Raw genomic sequence first — 13,818 nt, forward strand, 5'->3', positions numbered from 1 at the left:
CAACTTTCTTTGTCTTTCAGACTTTTGATCCAGGTTTTTTTTGTTGTTGTTATTGGTTTTGCTTTGTTTTAAGGTGTAATTAGGTTTAGACATTTTCGGTCAGACTGAATACATTCTGTGTCAGTCTGAGTGTTGACTCGTGGCCCTACATCCCCTTCCACCTGGGGGCTGGGGGTGGGAGAGAAGGAAAAACTGCTACTGTGTTGAATCTCACATCTTACCACTGTTCAGATTGCTGCCTTTTTGGCCTGACCATAAGGGAAACTAAAAGAGCAGGGTTTCCAGCAGGCGGCACCAGACTTGAGCTAAGTGGGTGAATTTTCAGATTCTGTGAATTGCTTAAACTTCTAATATGGACACTCATCACTAGATTTGTGGTCATGACAACATTGTGGCTGTGTATTTAACCTTTCTTTTTAATTTCTGATTCTTTGGATTTAATTAAATTAATATTTAATATCACTCTTTCAATAGTATGAAAACAAAACAAATAAGTTATACTACTTTTCCTCCCAAACTTAATTCCATTTAATTTAATTGTATTACACACCTACCAAAAGTCAGTTACTAAGGTAGCTGAGGATATTAAAGGAATAAGCCACCTCCTATGCCCTCAAGAAGCTGATGGACTAAGGGAGACACAGACTGTTCATCATATGGACAATCTGCTGAGTTTTTGTAATAGTTGTAAGACAGTTTGAAAGTATGAAAATAAGGATACAAACCAGAATATTATGGGACCATAAAGATATCCTGTCCTGGAAGGGTTGTGAAAAGCTTTTTAGCACAGAAAACACTGGAACTAGAAGTTGAAAAATGAGAAAGAAAAATGGGCAGAAAAGAAAAGGAGAGGGGTAGCTGCATCTCTTGGGGAGAGAGCACTTTCTAAAGGAAGTCATGGTGTGTTGAGGGAATTGTGAGGATTAAGATTTGGCCTGATCACAGATGTGAAGGGAGAGAAGGCAGATGTGAGGTTGGTAGGGTAAGTTAGAACCACATTTGTGAAGGGTAGAAGAGACCGTAATTTAGAATTAAGTGTTTTATAATATAAAATACAGGGAATAGCAAACATTACTTTAATCTGGAAGTAATAAAATCAGACTGGCATTTTAGGGAAGTAGGTGTAGCAAAATAATTGACAATAGAGAATTTTAAACTCATGTTCAGTTTGTGAATATATATTCTTTTTATGTCTTTCAAAGATTTAACAATACTTTTAAACTCAGAATCGATACAATATTACCATTGCCTTTTTTATCCCAAGAGCTGCAAATAAAGCTCTGAAATAATATGATAAAGTTGTAACCAATAAAAAAAATCCAGCTTCTGATAATGACAGAATTACTTGTATCAGACTAGCCTTTTTGCCAATAGTAATTATAAGTTCTTGTCAAAATATAAAAGCAACAACAGAAGCTGTTTATTGTCACTAGAGATAAAGTAAAAACAGGCTGAAACTAAAGAGGATTCAACCTTTGGAAGAAGGAAACCACATTGGGTGAGATCCACAAGTTAATGGCTTTGATCCTGACAAGGCAAGTAGCTGATAGGGTTCAATGAGAAAGTAATCATTTTACTGACTTTAGGAATCATGGGATTGAATTCAGGGCTGTCAGAAAAATTCAGAATTGGGATGAAGATTCCAGGAGGGAGAGAGTCACAAAACAGACATCCTCAAATCTACAAATGAGTATCTCTTTAATCCTTGGCTGAGCCTTGAATTCTGCCTGTGCTGGGAAATAAATACTCCAGGGAGCCCAGGAAGAACACAAAAGCTACAAGACTGAAATAACTGAGTACAACGTTTGTCAGCTTCTCACTATAGGGATATTAAATTAGAATTTTCATCCCCCCAAGTTAGAATTGGCCCCCCAATACTTGGCTTTTCCATTGAATTACTGGCAGTCCATGACTTAGGGGTGAAAACCAAATCCTAGGACTAAGAGAAAAAATTAAATAGACCCATCTTAACAAAGACTAAAATTATGCCTATATATTACCTGGCAGTAATTTAACTGTCTTCCAGACCAACTTCAATACTGTTTTGAGGAAGATAATAGAATCTGAAATCTTTACAATATATACACAATGTTCATATGCCATCAGTAATCATTAGACGTGCAAAGAAACAAGAAAATATGACCCAGAGTTGTGTGAAAAATCAGTCAATATGGAGAGATTCATAGCTGATCTAGATATTGTAATTGGAAGACAGGGACTTTAAAATTATTATGGAAAATCTGTTCAGGCATTTACATGAAGAGATGGTTAAGAGATGGAAAATTTCAGGAGTGATATAAAAAATGTGATAAAAGGAGCCAAATGATAATCTCAAGAACTGAGAAAATGAAATATCTAAAATTTAAAAACACTGGATGAAACTAATAGCAGATTGAACTCAACAGAAAGATGATAAAAAATTAGCAAAATATATAAACTGACACTTCCAAAAAGAATATACATGAATGGTATATTCATGGTAAAATACTTAGCATCATTACATTAAATCATCAGGGAAATACAAATTGAAATCAAAGTGAGATATCCCTTTAGATCCATTAAAATTGCTGAAATTAGAAAAAAGACTGACAGCACCTAAGAATTGCCAAACCTTGAGCCCTCATACATTGCTAGAGGTATATTATACGAAAATTTGTCTAATCACTTGGGAAAACTGTATATTAGTACTTTATAAAGTAAAATATGTACTGATATAGCAATTTTACTTATAAGTATTTGTCCAATAGAAATGAAAATATATAGCCATAAAAAGACTTGTATAAGCATACAGATTTATTCAGAATAGCTAAAAACGAAATACTTCAATATCCATTTACAAATGGATGAATAAAGAAATTATGGTATATTTAGCAGGGCAGTATTACTCAGGAATAAAAAAAAATGAAGTACTAATGCATACAACAGCACAGATGGCTCTCAAATATAAACGGAGTGGAAGAAACTAGCCCCTTGCTCCCCATCTCTTATATGAAGTTTGAAGTTATATATAATAGGCAAAACTTAGCTATGGTGATCTGAAGCAGAACAGGGCCTCCCTATGGGTGGTGAGAGAGAAAATTGGTTGGAAAGGGCAAAGAATAACTTTTTGGATTGATGTAAACAATTCGTATCTTTACTGGCATCACAGTTACATAGTCTTCCCATTTGTTAAAACTCATCAGAACTGCACTTGAATCTGTGCATTTCATTGTATGTACATTGTAACTCATAAATGTAATTTGATGGGAATTAAAAATAATGTATTATAGTGCTTCATATTCCCCATACAGCCAGGCATTGAGGTAAAACTGCCTGATTGAAGTCCTGAAGACAGTGAATTATGATGAGTTAAGAGTATGGTTGCTGCATCAGATAAACCTGGGATTTTGAATCACATTGCAAATATTTTGTGAACATAAGCAAGGTAGTAAGCTCTTCTAAGCTTCTATAAAATGAAAGCAGTAAAATCAGTATCAGTGCCATAAGGTTGTCCTCAGTATGGTGCTTTGTACCTGATATGCTCAACACATTTAAGCTGTGGTCATTATTTTAAATAGCCCTTCGGCTAGACTTTCATTGCCCTAATGCAGTCATGAATGCTGGTATGACCATGAAGATTTTGAGAATTAGATAGTGACAAACTGCATTAGGCTGCAATCTAAATAATGCAGAGAATATTTGACAGTGTATGATTAAGTATACTAGCAAATCCTATTTTATTTATGTATTTCAAGCTAAGTAACTAATTATCTCTTTGCCAAGATAATATGTTCACCTTAAAATACTTTTCTTGAAGTTCTTGCAAAAAACTTAAACATAAAGAAATTGGGACCTATTTTTTTCCTTAATAGGCTCACCCTCTCTTTACCATACCATAATCACTTTTTATGTTTTGGTGTATATCTTCCCAGTACAAATATATGAACATGTATATGAATGTATATGTGTCTAACATGTGTGTAACTTTGTAGACACTTAAAAATATTTCCATGTTTAGAACTCTATTTTCTTATAAAGTTGGCCCATTCCTTTCAACAGCTGTAGATTTTAACTCCACTTTTAAACTCCACTGCATTCATGGAGTTTGCTTTACTTAAACAATTCTCTGATTATCTGAGTCGTTCCAAGTGTTCACTATTATATACCACTTTGACATCCTTGTACTTACATGTTTTGCACTTGTGTTGATTATTTCATGGAATAAATTTAAAAAGTACAACTGCTATTTGAAAGAGTATGAACAAAATTTATCAGCCTGTCTTGTAAGAGAAATTGTATGTGTGAGTGTGTGCATACATAAGCAGTGAAAGAATGAATGTCAGAATGTTGAAGAGTTCTCTGGGTTGTAGAGTAAATGGTGGCTTTCATATTCTGTTTGCCTCACTATATTTCTGATCCTTAAATAAGGAAAATAATTATTTTAAAATTTACACAAAATTTCCACTGAAGGAATTTAAGATAATAAGTACCATCGATGGGGCACATAACACTAAATACTGTCCAAAACTCTATGTTGGTGCCTTTCATGCATTATATTATTCATATTCCGGATGTGAGGTAGTGCCTTTATTGACCCTGATTTCTAAGGAAACTGGGGTCTTCAGCATCATATGTCTGGTAGAGATAGAATTTAGATTTCAACATAGATTTTACAAAATACTATAGTCTAGAGTAGTCTGGAGTAGGCCCATTTCGCTGTGAGGTTCTTTAAGGCCTGGGATTCTTCTCAAACATCACAGATATGCAGACTGTGAGGTAATGAACTCCAGATGAGCTTGTTTCCCTAGGTGACTTGTTCAGCCAAAAGTGTGGTCTTCATGCCAATCAGTGGGAGCAGAAGCTGTTTGGATAGTAGACAAGTCATCTATCTCCCAGGGATGAGCTCCTATCCAAACTCCACCTTCCTCTCAAAATAATAATAATACCACCACCAAAAAGCAGTGATGAACTACATGGTGATGTGAACTCTGGTGAGAAGGCAAGGTCTTTAGACCACTAACATCTGCTATTTTTTCATAATGCAGACTACTGCTCTCTCTCTCTCTGTCTCTTTACCATTCATTTAGTAATCCTGCATTTCATTCCTGTCCAAGGGGCCCATTCAGTGACAACTAAGAACCCAAGTTTTTAATTTACTGACCTGTGTGCATATGGCCCTTCAGCCCTCCAGCCCTCCACTTGTGTGCACACCCCCAATCCGGTCATACAAAGTTTTGATTTCCTATAGCATCATTCGTGTTTTCAAAAGGTGATTCTCACTGTGTTGGCTAGATGTGAATGGGGTGCTAAGCTGAGAGGCCAGAGAGGTGGGGCTGGTGAAGGGTGGAAAGCCGACTCACTTGGCTGAGCTAGAGCAGGAGCTGAAGCCCTGCTGTTTCAGCTCCTGTCAAGTGAGTGAGGGTGGTTTTATGGGTGTTTATCAAGACCCAAACTGCCCTTGTCCATCATCTAGCACCCTGTCTGTTGCCCTTCAGAAGGACAATTGTATTTGTGTGCTTTTGTGGAGAGGAGCAACTCAGACATCTGGTTCTTGCTTTGGTATCTTTAATTCTATCCTCACTGTTTTGAAGTGAGTTCAAAGATCCCAGAGTGGCTTTCTCACTTTCTTTTCCACCTTTTTTTCCTTCCATAACCTGTGGCATGTTGGAGGCAACACTTAACAGCTTGGGAGACAGAACTATTAGCATATCTCCCCAGCCCTGAACCCTGTACTCAGTGACATCAAATGGATAGTTTAAAACTGGACATGATGGGAATGCTTACACAATTGGTACTGGAAAACACTATAAACCAGAGACTCCCTCACCTCACCTATCTTAAGTTTTGTGTTTATTTCCAGAAAGCTAAATATAGCCTAACTTTTTTTTTTCTCTCTCTCTCTTATCCTAGTGGATGGCTGCATTCACAGAGCAGCTGGCCCCTGTTTGCTAGCTGAGTGTCGTAACCTGAATGGCTGTGATACCGGACATGCAAAAATCACATGTGGCTATGACCTGCCTGCAAAATGTGAGTACAACTCTTTTGAACACTGTTGTGAAAACAGATGAATGCTCCTACCTTGTTTTGTCTATCAAATGCATAGCTGGAAAAGGAAATGGTAGTGGTGGCTTTTAATTAAATGCACTTATATTCAGATTTTGTATGTGGTAATAAGATGTGTGTTTGAAATATGTCTCCAAATAGATATATGTTTGATGTTTCGTGGTAAGTGATTATTGTTCAGGTCTTCATCAGAGTGTCTCTGAAACAGAAATAAAAATACGAGCAAAATATATATTATAGTATTTACGTGCCCCAGAGTGACAGCTTCTGGAAATGATGCCAATTCTTATTCCTTGTTCAGGTTTCTTGATTGTGAATGTGTTTAGAGCAAAGGAGATCAAAGTGATGTATTGTGTTTCCAGCTGCCATGTAAAGGCTGATTGGCAATTACAGCCAACGCATCTGTCACACTTTGCTTTGAGGAAAAGCCAATGGAATGTGGTTGTCAGTGTGAGAATGTATTTGCTTGTTGAATGTGGAATGGTCAAAATTTCCATTTTATTTGACTAGTGAGAAGTATTGCATTTGATTGACCTTGTCGCTTAGTCGTTTAGCCAAGTGGGTGGAGTAGTGTGGAATAAAAATATTAAGAGAGAAACTGGTTTAAAGGCACAGATTTAATGACATAATCATCAGGGCCTGGTGGGTGGAGGTAGATGGTTTCATTATATCATTAAGGTGTGCATTGATGTGGAAATTGGTATGCCAATTAATTGTTTATTCCATTCATCTGCTTCTTATGATACCGCCTAGGTCCCTGAATACATTTTATGTAAAAGTAAAGCTGGTTTTTGTTTTTGTTTTAGCAGTGGAGAAAACGTGACTAAAACATTATAACACAATCTGTAGGATACCATTTGGGCTCTGTGTAGACAGGTTGTGAAAGAATGAATTTCCCATGGATATGTGTGAATGGAGAGATAGTATGTTATATTTTAAAATTACTTTGGAGTACATTTAAATTGGAGTATTTGTAGTAAATATATTAAAATGGTATTTTTCTTTATAAACATCATAATCCTGCATTCTACATTCCTCGTAGTGGGTTCCAGTGAGTCATCCAACTAAATACTCTTTAATTTTTCCTTTAATAACTTCTCATTTTTCTTTCTTGGTTAGTGTTTTTACCTGTGCAAGAAAATACAGAACATGTGCCAAATAGCCCCTCTGCTTGGAATGTATATTTATGTGAATAAAGTCCTTTGAGTACAATGGCATTTAGAACAGTTCTCCCTCTGGCTCAGAGAGCTTGAGTGTTAAAGGTGATTTCCCATTCCAGGATCATATGGCTCTGTGTTTATGAATATTGGTCACTTTTCCCTTCTAATACCATACTACCTTTGTGATACAGCCAGCCAATAACACTTTTGATTATTTTCAGTCTTATGTCTGCCCTTAAACTAAGAAATAAGGCCTGGTCTCCTATTGATTAATACTTTCTTTGTTATAATAAAACACAAAAATTTCTTCAATACTGAGCTTTTGAAGACATATAACCTCAAAATCACTAAATATGACCAAATAAAATGGTGGCTGCAGTGTATGGACTGGCACTATGATAATTTCATTGAATGTACTTGCCCCTGTTTGACATCCCTCTAAATGCGTCATTCCACTTAGTTCAGGGTTATTGAACACTTGTACACTATCAGGCACAGAGATGCAAAGGTTAATAATACCAAAGCCTGTACTTGAGGAATTTCATGATTGAGTCATATTTTTGAGCTTAGGTGTGCCTTTCCTGGACAACCTGAGGCAAGTGAGTCTGTGGCACAAGGATAAATCAGTCCACAGGACTTGGTACAGAACCCTGTGACCTGAGATACCAAGAGCCCAACACTCATTCAGGTCACTGTGTACAGCCCCCAGGACACAGTTAGTGAAAAATCATCCCGCAGAATAGAAATCACCAGACTGGAATGGCAGTGGCATCTCCAGAAAGTCACACATATGTGCTCTTTGTGTCACACACATGGGCTACTTGCTGTTTCTCTATATTTAGAAAGATTAATGATTCATATTAAAAACAAAAAGAAAAGCAAAGAAAGCAATAAAAAAATGAGTAATATAATAGCTTACATTTGTATGCCACCTTATAGCACTTCCCAGTACTTCCACAAGCTTTTATATTTTAAATTATGTTTTATAAACATTGTGTGTGTGTTCATTTTCTCTTTTCCTATCCCTGAGAGATGTTTTCCTTTCTCATCAATTTGGTTCATCCATTTCAGAGTCATTAACAATCCACAGATGTGCTTTTGTAGAGAGAGAATGAAAAGGGAGCTCATTACATACTGTTTGGGTCATTTTCCCCCTCCATATTTAATAACACCATGACAGGTTGACAGCAGAAACTAGTTCCTATCTGTCCTCTGTGACAGCCGGTTTATCATCATAGGGGCACTAAAGCCAGTCATCCAGCCACCAGTGATAATATCTTCATGCATCAGCAATTTGTTTGGAAAATGCTATTGTCTGGGTTACAGACAAACCTGGTAATTTTGGACTGGTCTTTGCTTCTTTTATGCTCACTAAATTAATCTATTCATAAATGCTTGTATTTGAATTAATTATCCTTGCAGCCTGTATTCTCTGATGCATCGTGATTGGTAGAATGATAAGCCTCAGAGATCTAGTTTATTTTTCACTGCTTGGATATTTTGAATGATTTATTTTTTCATAGAATATCCAATCATTCTTTTCTAAAGTAATCTTATGAGTGGAAAGAATACTGGCCGATATTTTCATTGTAGGATATTGCTAAGGAAATGACTTAGGAAGTGGACTAAGGACTGTGTATATAATTGAGATTTTAGGGACCTTCTGTTTTATAATATTAGATATTTGGAGATTCATGATAAACTTTAGAATTCTATAGATTTTTAGACACTCGTCGATACATCGAATGTTTCTGTCCATGCTATCATTCTACTAGAGAGGCAGCTTCATGTGGGAGAGATTTGTCCATCTCAGTCACAGTTCTAGTGTCATTATCTAGCATCGTGTCTCCTAAATATGTGCATAATCAATGGGGGTGAAGGACTGATTAAATGAATGGGCTCAGACTTTTCCACCTTAAAACAAGCTTTTTAACTGTTGCTTCTGCCTCTTATTCTCTCCTTCCTGCAATCCATTCTGCCCCCTGTTGGTAGATTACTATTCCTAAATCCACTGTTTATAATTATCTATAAGGCTCTATATCACGTGACCCTCATGACCTCTCTGGCATCATCTCCTATCCATTCCCTTGCTCACAAAGGCTGCTTTGCTGATCTTTACTGCCTTTGCATTAGCCTTCCCTCTGGAATTCTACTCTCATACTCTCTTGGCTTGCTCCTTCACCTACTTCAAACCCTTGTTCAAATGTTACCTCAGGTGGCTCCCAAGCCAGTATATTTAAAACTTTTTTCTGCTTTATTTATAATTGATTATCTGTAGCATTTAACCTTCAAATAACTAGTACTTACTTATTTATATTTTATTGTTATTGCTTATTATTGTTTATTTGTTGTCTCCCACTACCAGAATGAGGGCAGAGATTTTTTTCTGCATCTTTTAAATTTATTGCTATATCCATATAGCTTAGAAAAATGTTTGCACATTATAGGGCATTGTAATATATTTTCTGAATGCATGAATAGCACCTAACTCTACTCCTCTCAAAATCTTTCAGTGGGTTTTCCTTAAACACAGACTTGTTAGCCTGATTATTTTTGTCTTCCCCTGATTTACTGCTGTATTTTGAACTACTCACGAGCTTTTATGTGATCTGAATTGCTCATAATGGTATGTCTGTGCATGGGGTCTGCATTTGGAGCTATCCAGAAAGCTTTTTCTTTCCTCCTTTCCATCTGTCTTCCAGACTCAGTTCACATATATCACTTCTACCATGAAAACACTCTTCCCTTATCAAATCAGCTAAAAGCCTTCTTTTTCCTTCAAACTCCAAAATACTGCTTGTTAACACACTGAGGGAACTCTTCACATACTATTTTATATTGTTATCTATGCAAACTTTCCACATTTCTAGGAGTCCCTTGTATATAATGGATACTAGAGAAATATCTACCAGGTGAATTAATTCTTAAAGGTGGCAGGCTGGTTTATAATTGGTGGTGGGTGACATGTAAAGACAAGTTATACTAATAGTCCTAAGAAATGATGAAATTAGTGTTGATTATCCACTATGTTTTTAAAACTATGTTTTAGCATACATCTAGTTCCAAAGTCTCATGTCTGAGAAATTTACTCTTAATGGAGCTTCTCCTGCAGGTGAACAAATAAGAATAAGGAAACCACATCAATTTTATTTAATGAATTTAAGCACAGCTCCCATTCTGTTTCTTGAGAATGCTCCACTTTTAGGACTGAACAATCACCGGAGATAAATGGAAAAAAATACTAAATTGTGTATATAAAAAGTCAAATCTGTTTCTTTTATTCCTTCTATTTAATCTTTGGAAGATATCAAAGGGTAGTATTAGCATCCAACTCACAGGTTTTCATCAGTCGTTTGAAAGGAAACTCTAGGGCAAGAGACCATAGCATAATGTGTTTGATATCATAGAGTGGTATGAATCTGAATCCTTATTCCACTTCCAGGTGCAATAATAATCAGATGATAGCAGCTTAAAGGTACTGTAGATAATAATTAGTACTTCTCTTGTAACCTTCATCAAGAAATCATAGTACTTTGAAACATGAGCTCATCAGTCCCTTTGAAATTTCTATGAGGAAGTGACATGACAAGTAATGATATTTTCTTTCAACACAAAGGCAAATTCAGGTACAGAGAGGTTAATTTGTTGCTCAAATAGCAAACTATGACCATATTAAAGGCATGGTAGTAACCAGCTATCTTTGAGAGGGGGTGAGAGTCTATGGCAGGTATTGCCAAGCCTGCTACATGTTTTATAAATAAAATTTTGTTAGATTGCAACTGTGCCCATTTGTTTACCTATTGGCTGTGGCTGATTTAATGTGACAGAGTTGAGTAGTTTCAATAGTCACTACATGGCCAAAGCCTGAAACATTTACTATCAGACCCTTTACGGAAAGATTTTGCCAACTTCTGGTCTGTAGCAATCCTCACATTTTCTGAAGAAGGGAGCTAAGATTCAGGGAGGTTAAATATTTATTGAATTTTTTGAATTTATGTGACTTTCTCAAATCACTATTGACAGAAGTGAGACTAAAACATCTGCCGTCTGTTTCTTGGGTCAATTCTTGCTTCTGTTGTCTCAGTACAACATCACCTTGGGAGGATGATCTGAAGCTTTCTAAATCTTTTAAATTATAAGGCTGCCTTGAAAAAAAAATGCTTAGAAAAAATTGTCATTTTTCTCAATAGGGCCCAAACCGGAAAGTCAAGTCTCTGAAGGGAGAGTTAATTCAAACTACCAGAGTATTGGGCCATAAATCTTTACTCCTAGCTTCCTCCAGTGGTGTTAGCTAATGTGCTGAGAGGGAGCCTGTAGTCCTGAGGAAATTCAGTTTCTCGAGTAGGGAACTCATAAGACAATTCTTGAGTTAGTCCTTTTGCAATGCATGACCTGCTTTCAGCCACTGTGGGCCCTGCCAGCAGGTGTCTGATTGTGAAAGCAGTGGGGTGTGTGTGCTGTTAAGAGTATGACTCTGCCCGGCTTTGATGGAGACCTGAGGGCCCTCATGAGCCCCTTCCATAATTAAATGACTTATAGAGAAGATGGCTTTTGAAAAGCATAAAATCATCTTGCTTCCTGAAGAGAGAGATGGGATTGTTCTTCTTAAAATCAACCCTGATTGGTTCATTTTCATTAAGTGCTTTAGGAATTTAATTTCTGTTTGAATCTATTTCTCCATAATTACCACCCCTTTCATTTATATTAAGCAGTTTCATACATTTTATCTCCTTAGTGATCTTCATAATGAATGTGGAAGTGAGAAGGGCAGACAGATTGTAAAACCCGGAGTCTCAAAGTATCCTCCCTGGAGCAATGGTATCTTCACCTGGGGATTTGTTAGATATGCACATTCTCGTATCCCTTCTAGATCTACTGAATCATGAATTCTGTAGCTTAACAAGCCCTCCAGGTGCTGTGGATATGTGCTCAGATGTAAGCACCATTGACCTAGACAGTGATGGGGTCCCAGGCAGGACTTTTGCCTACTGATTCTTTCACCTGCACCCCTTTTGCTACATAACAGAGGATTCCTTTGGGTCACCGAATAGGGCTTTTCCTGAAAAGAACTGGCATGTTCTCCTTTTCCTTTTTGGTATTTGCACAGTTAGTTATGATAGCTATATTCGTTTACTTGTTTATTGTCTGTCTTCTCAAAGAGAGTAACAGTTTAAGAACAGTCATATTGGTTTCATTCAATCCTGCTATCTTTAGCATCTGTCATAGTATCCAGAATAGAGTTAGTGGCTTTCGATAGTATTTACTGGGGGAATTAGAGAAAGCGTTGTCTTTGTGTAGTCATAGGTTGCTTTTGCAGGAAACCAACCAAGAAGACACACAAGACAGGACTGTGAGATTTCAGGCATCTGCAGAGCTAGGGCGGTAGCTGCCACTTGCAGCACTGCTGTTATCCTGTCACCAAACAGGCTGCTTGCTCCAAGACCCTACCAGTGTAAGAAAGCACAGGGATGATAAATTTGCTTAATTTGTCCACATGGCACACACATAACCTACACTTAGATTATTTTCTCTCTCTCTCTCTCTCTCTTTTAACCCATTGTGATAACACAGATTCCATCCCAAAGTAGCCTTTTGATAAAAAAAAACTAGATGATTCTATGCCTTTTAAAATGTGCCTACATTTTGGGAGCAACTAGTATTTACATCAGGGCATTACTGGCTGAGTGTATTATAAACGTCTGTGGGTGGCTTCCATTATTTGACTTTTTAGGCCTTCAGAGGACACTGTCTATACCTTCCCTCCTTCTCCTATGTGATCAATAGGAAATAACAGTGTAAATCAATTCTGAGTAATAATGTAAATGGGCTCCTGAAGGCAATTCCTGCTGTGAAATGAGTAGTTAGCTGTGACACTGGCATTCACCACAGTGGGGGTAATCAGCCTTTGGATGGGTTTAATCAGAGTTATCAGCTAAGATTAAAAAGAGAACCACTGTTGTGCAGGGATAATCATTTTCAGAATTTAAAAGATGAATATATGAAGGTGTTCTCATAAATTAAAGCCATCAGAATTGCTCTGAGTAATTCAACATGCTTTGAGGTCAGGCACAAGCAAACAAGAAAGGTTAATCTGAGAGCCATGGTAGTTAATGTGCAGGGATTGCAGAATACATTTATTGAAATAGTAGCGAATGCTGAGTTAAATGAAGATTTTGCCCAGTGCTAAGATGTTCCTTGGGCCAGTACTAACATAAATGATTTGATTAAAAAGTGGGCAACACAGAACAATTTATAAATTTATTAATAATTCTTATAGTTAATTACTAATCCCAAAGATTAAATATTAGACCAATTTATAGCTTGATTAGAGGTGTTTCTAGCTCAAAATATTGATGAAATCAAGCTCTGCTCTGTGGAATAAAGGACTGATTCTGGGTCAAGAACAGTAAACATGAAGGTAGAAGGTCTTATATTATATTATACTGCTGAGGAGAAGTCCTAAATTCAGGATATTCTAATTGTTTTGTAGAGTCCCTTAACCTCTGAGCCAAGTTTCAGATTATTTGGGGGTAATAACCTACCTCAGGCAAATTTGTTAAGGAATATATGCAGAAATACTTTTTAATAGTGTAAGCCATCATAAGAATATGCAGTA

General features: G+C 36.7%; 1 protein-coding gene across 3 annotated transcripts in view; it reads left to right on the forward strand.

Annotated features, from left to right (window-relative positions):
• The window catches only part of MACROD2 (mono-ADP ribosylhydrolase 2), a 1,939,939-nt gene that overhangs the window by 684,992 nt on the left and 1,241,129 nt on the right, over nucleotides 1-13,818 (forward strand). For all 3 annotated transcript variants that reach the window (XM_037022462.2, XM_037022461.2, XM_037022460.2), the window contains exon 5: nucleotides 5,890-6,006. In XM_037022462.2, coding sequence (XP_036878357.2) covers nucleotides 5,890-6,006 — 117 coding nt within the window. The remainder of the gene's footprint in view (nucleotides 1-5,889; nucleotides 6,007-13,818) is intronic.

The sequence above is a fragment of the Manis javanica genome, chromosome 5 (genome assembly GCF_040802235.1).
Source record: "Manis javanica isolate MJ-LG chromosome 5, MJ_LKY, whole genome shotgun sequence".
Taxonomy (NCBI): Eukaryota; Metazoa; Chordata; class Mammalia; order Pholidota; family Manidae; genus Manis; species Manis javanica.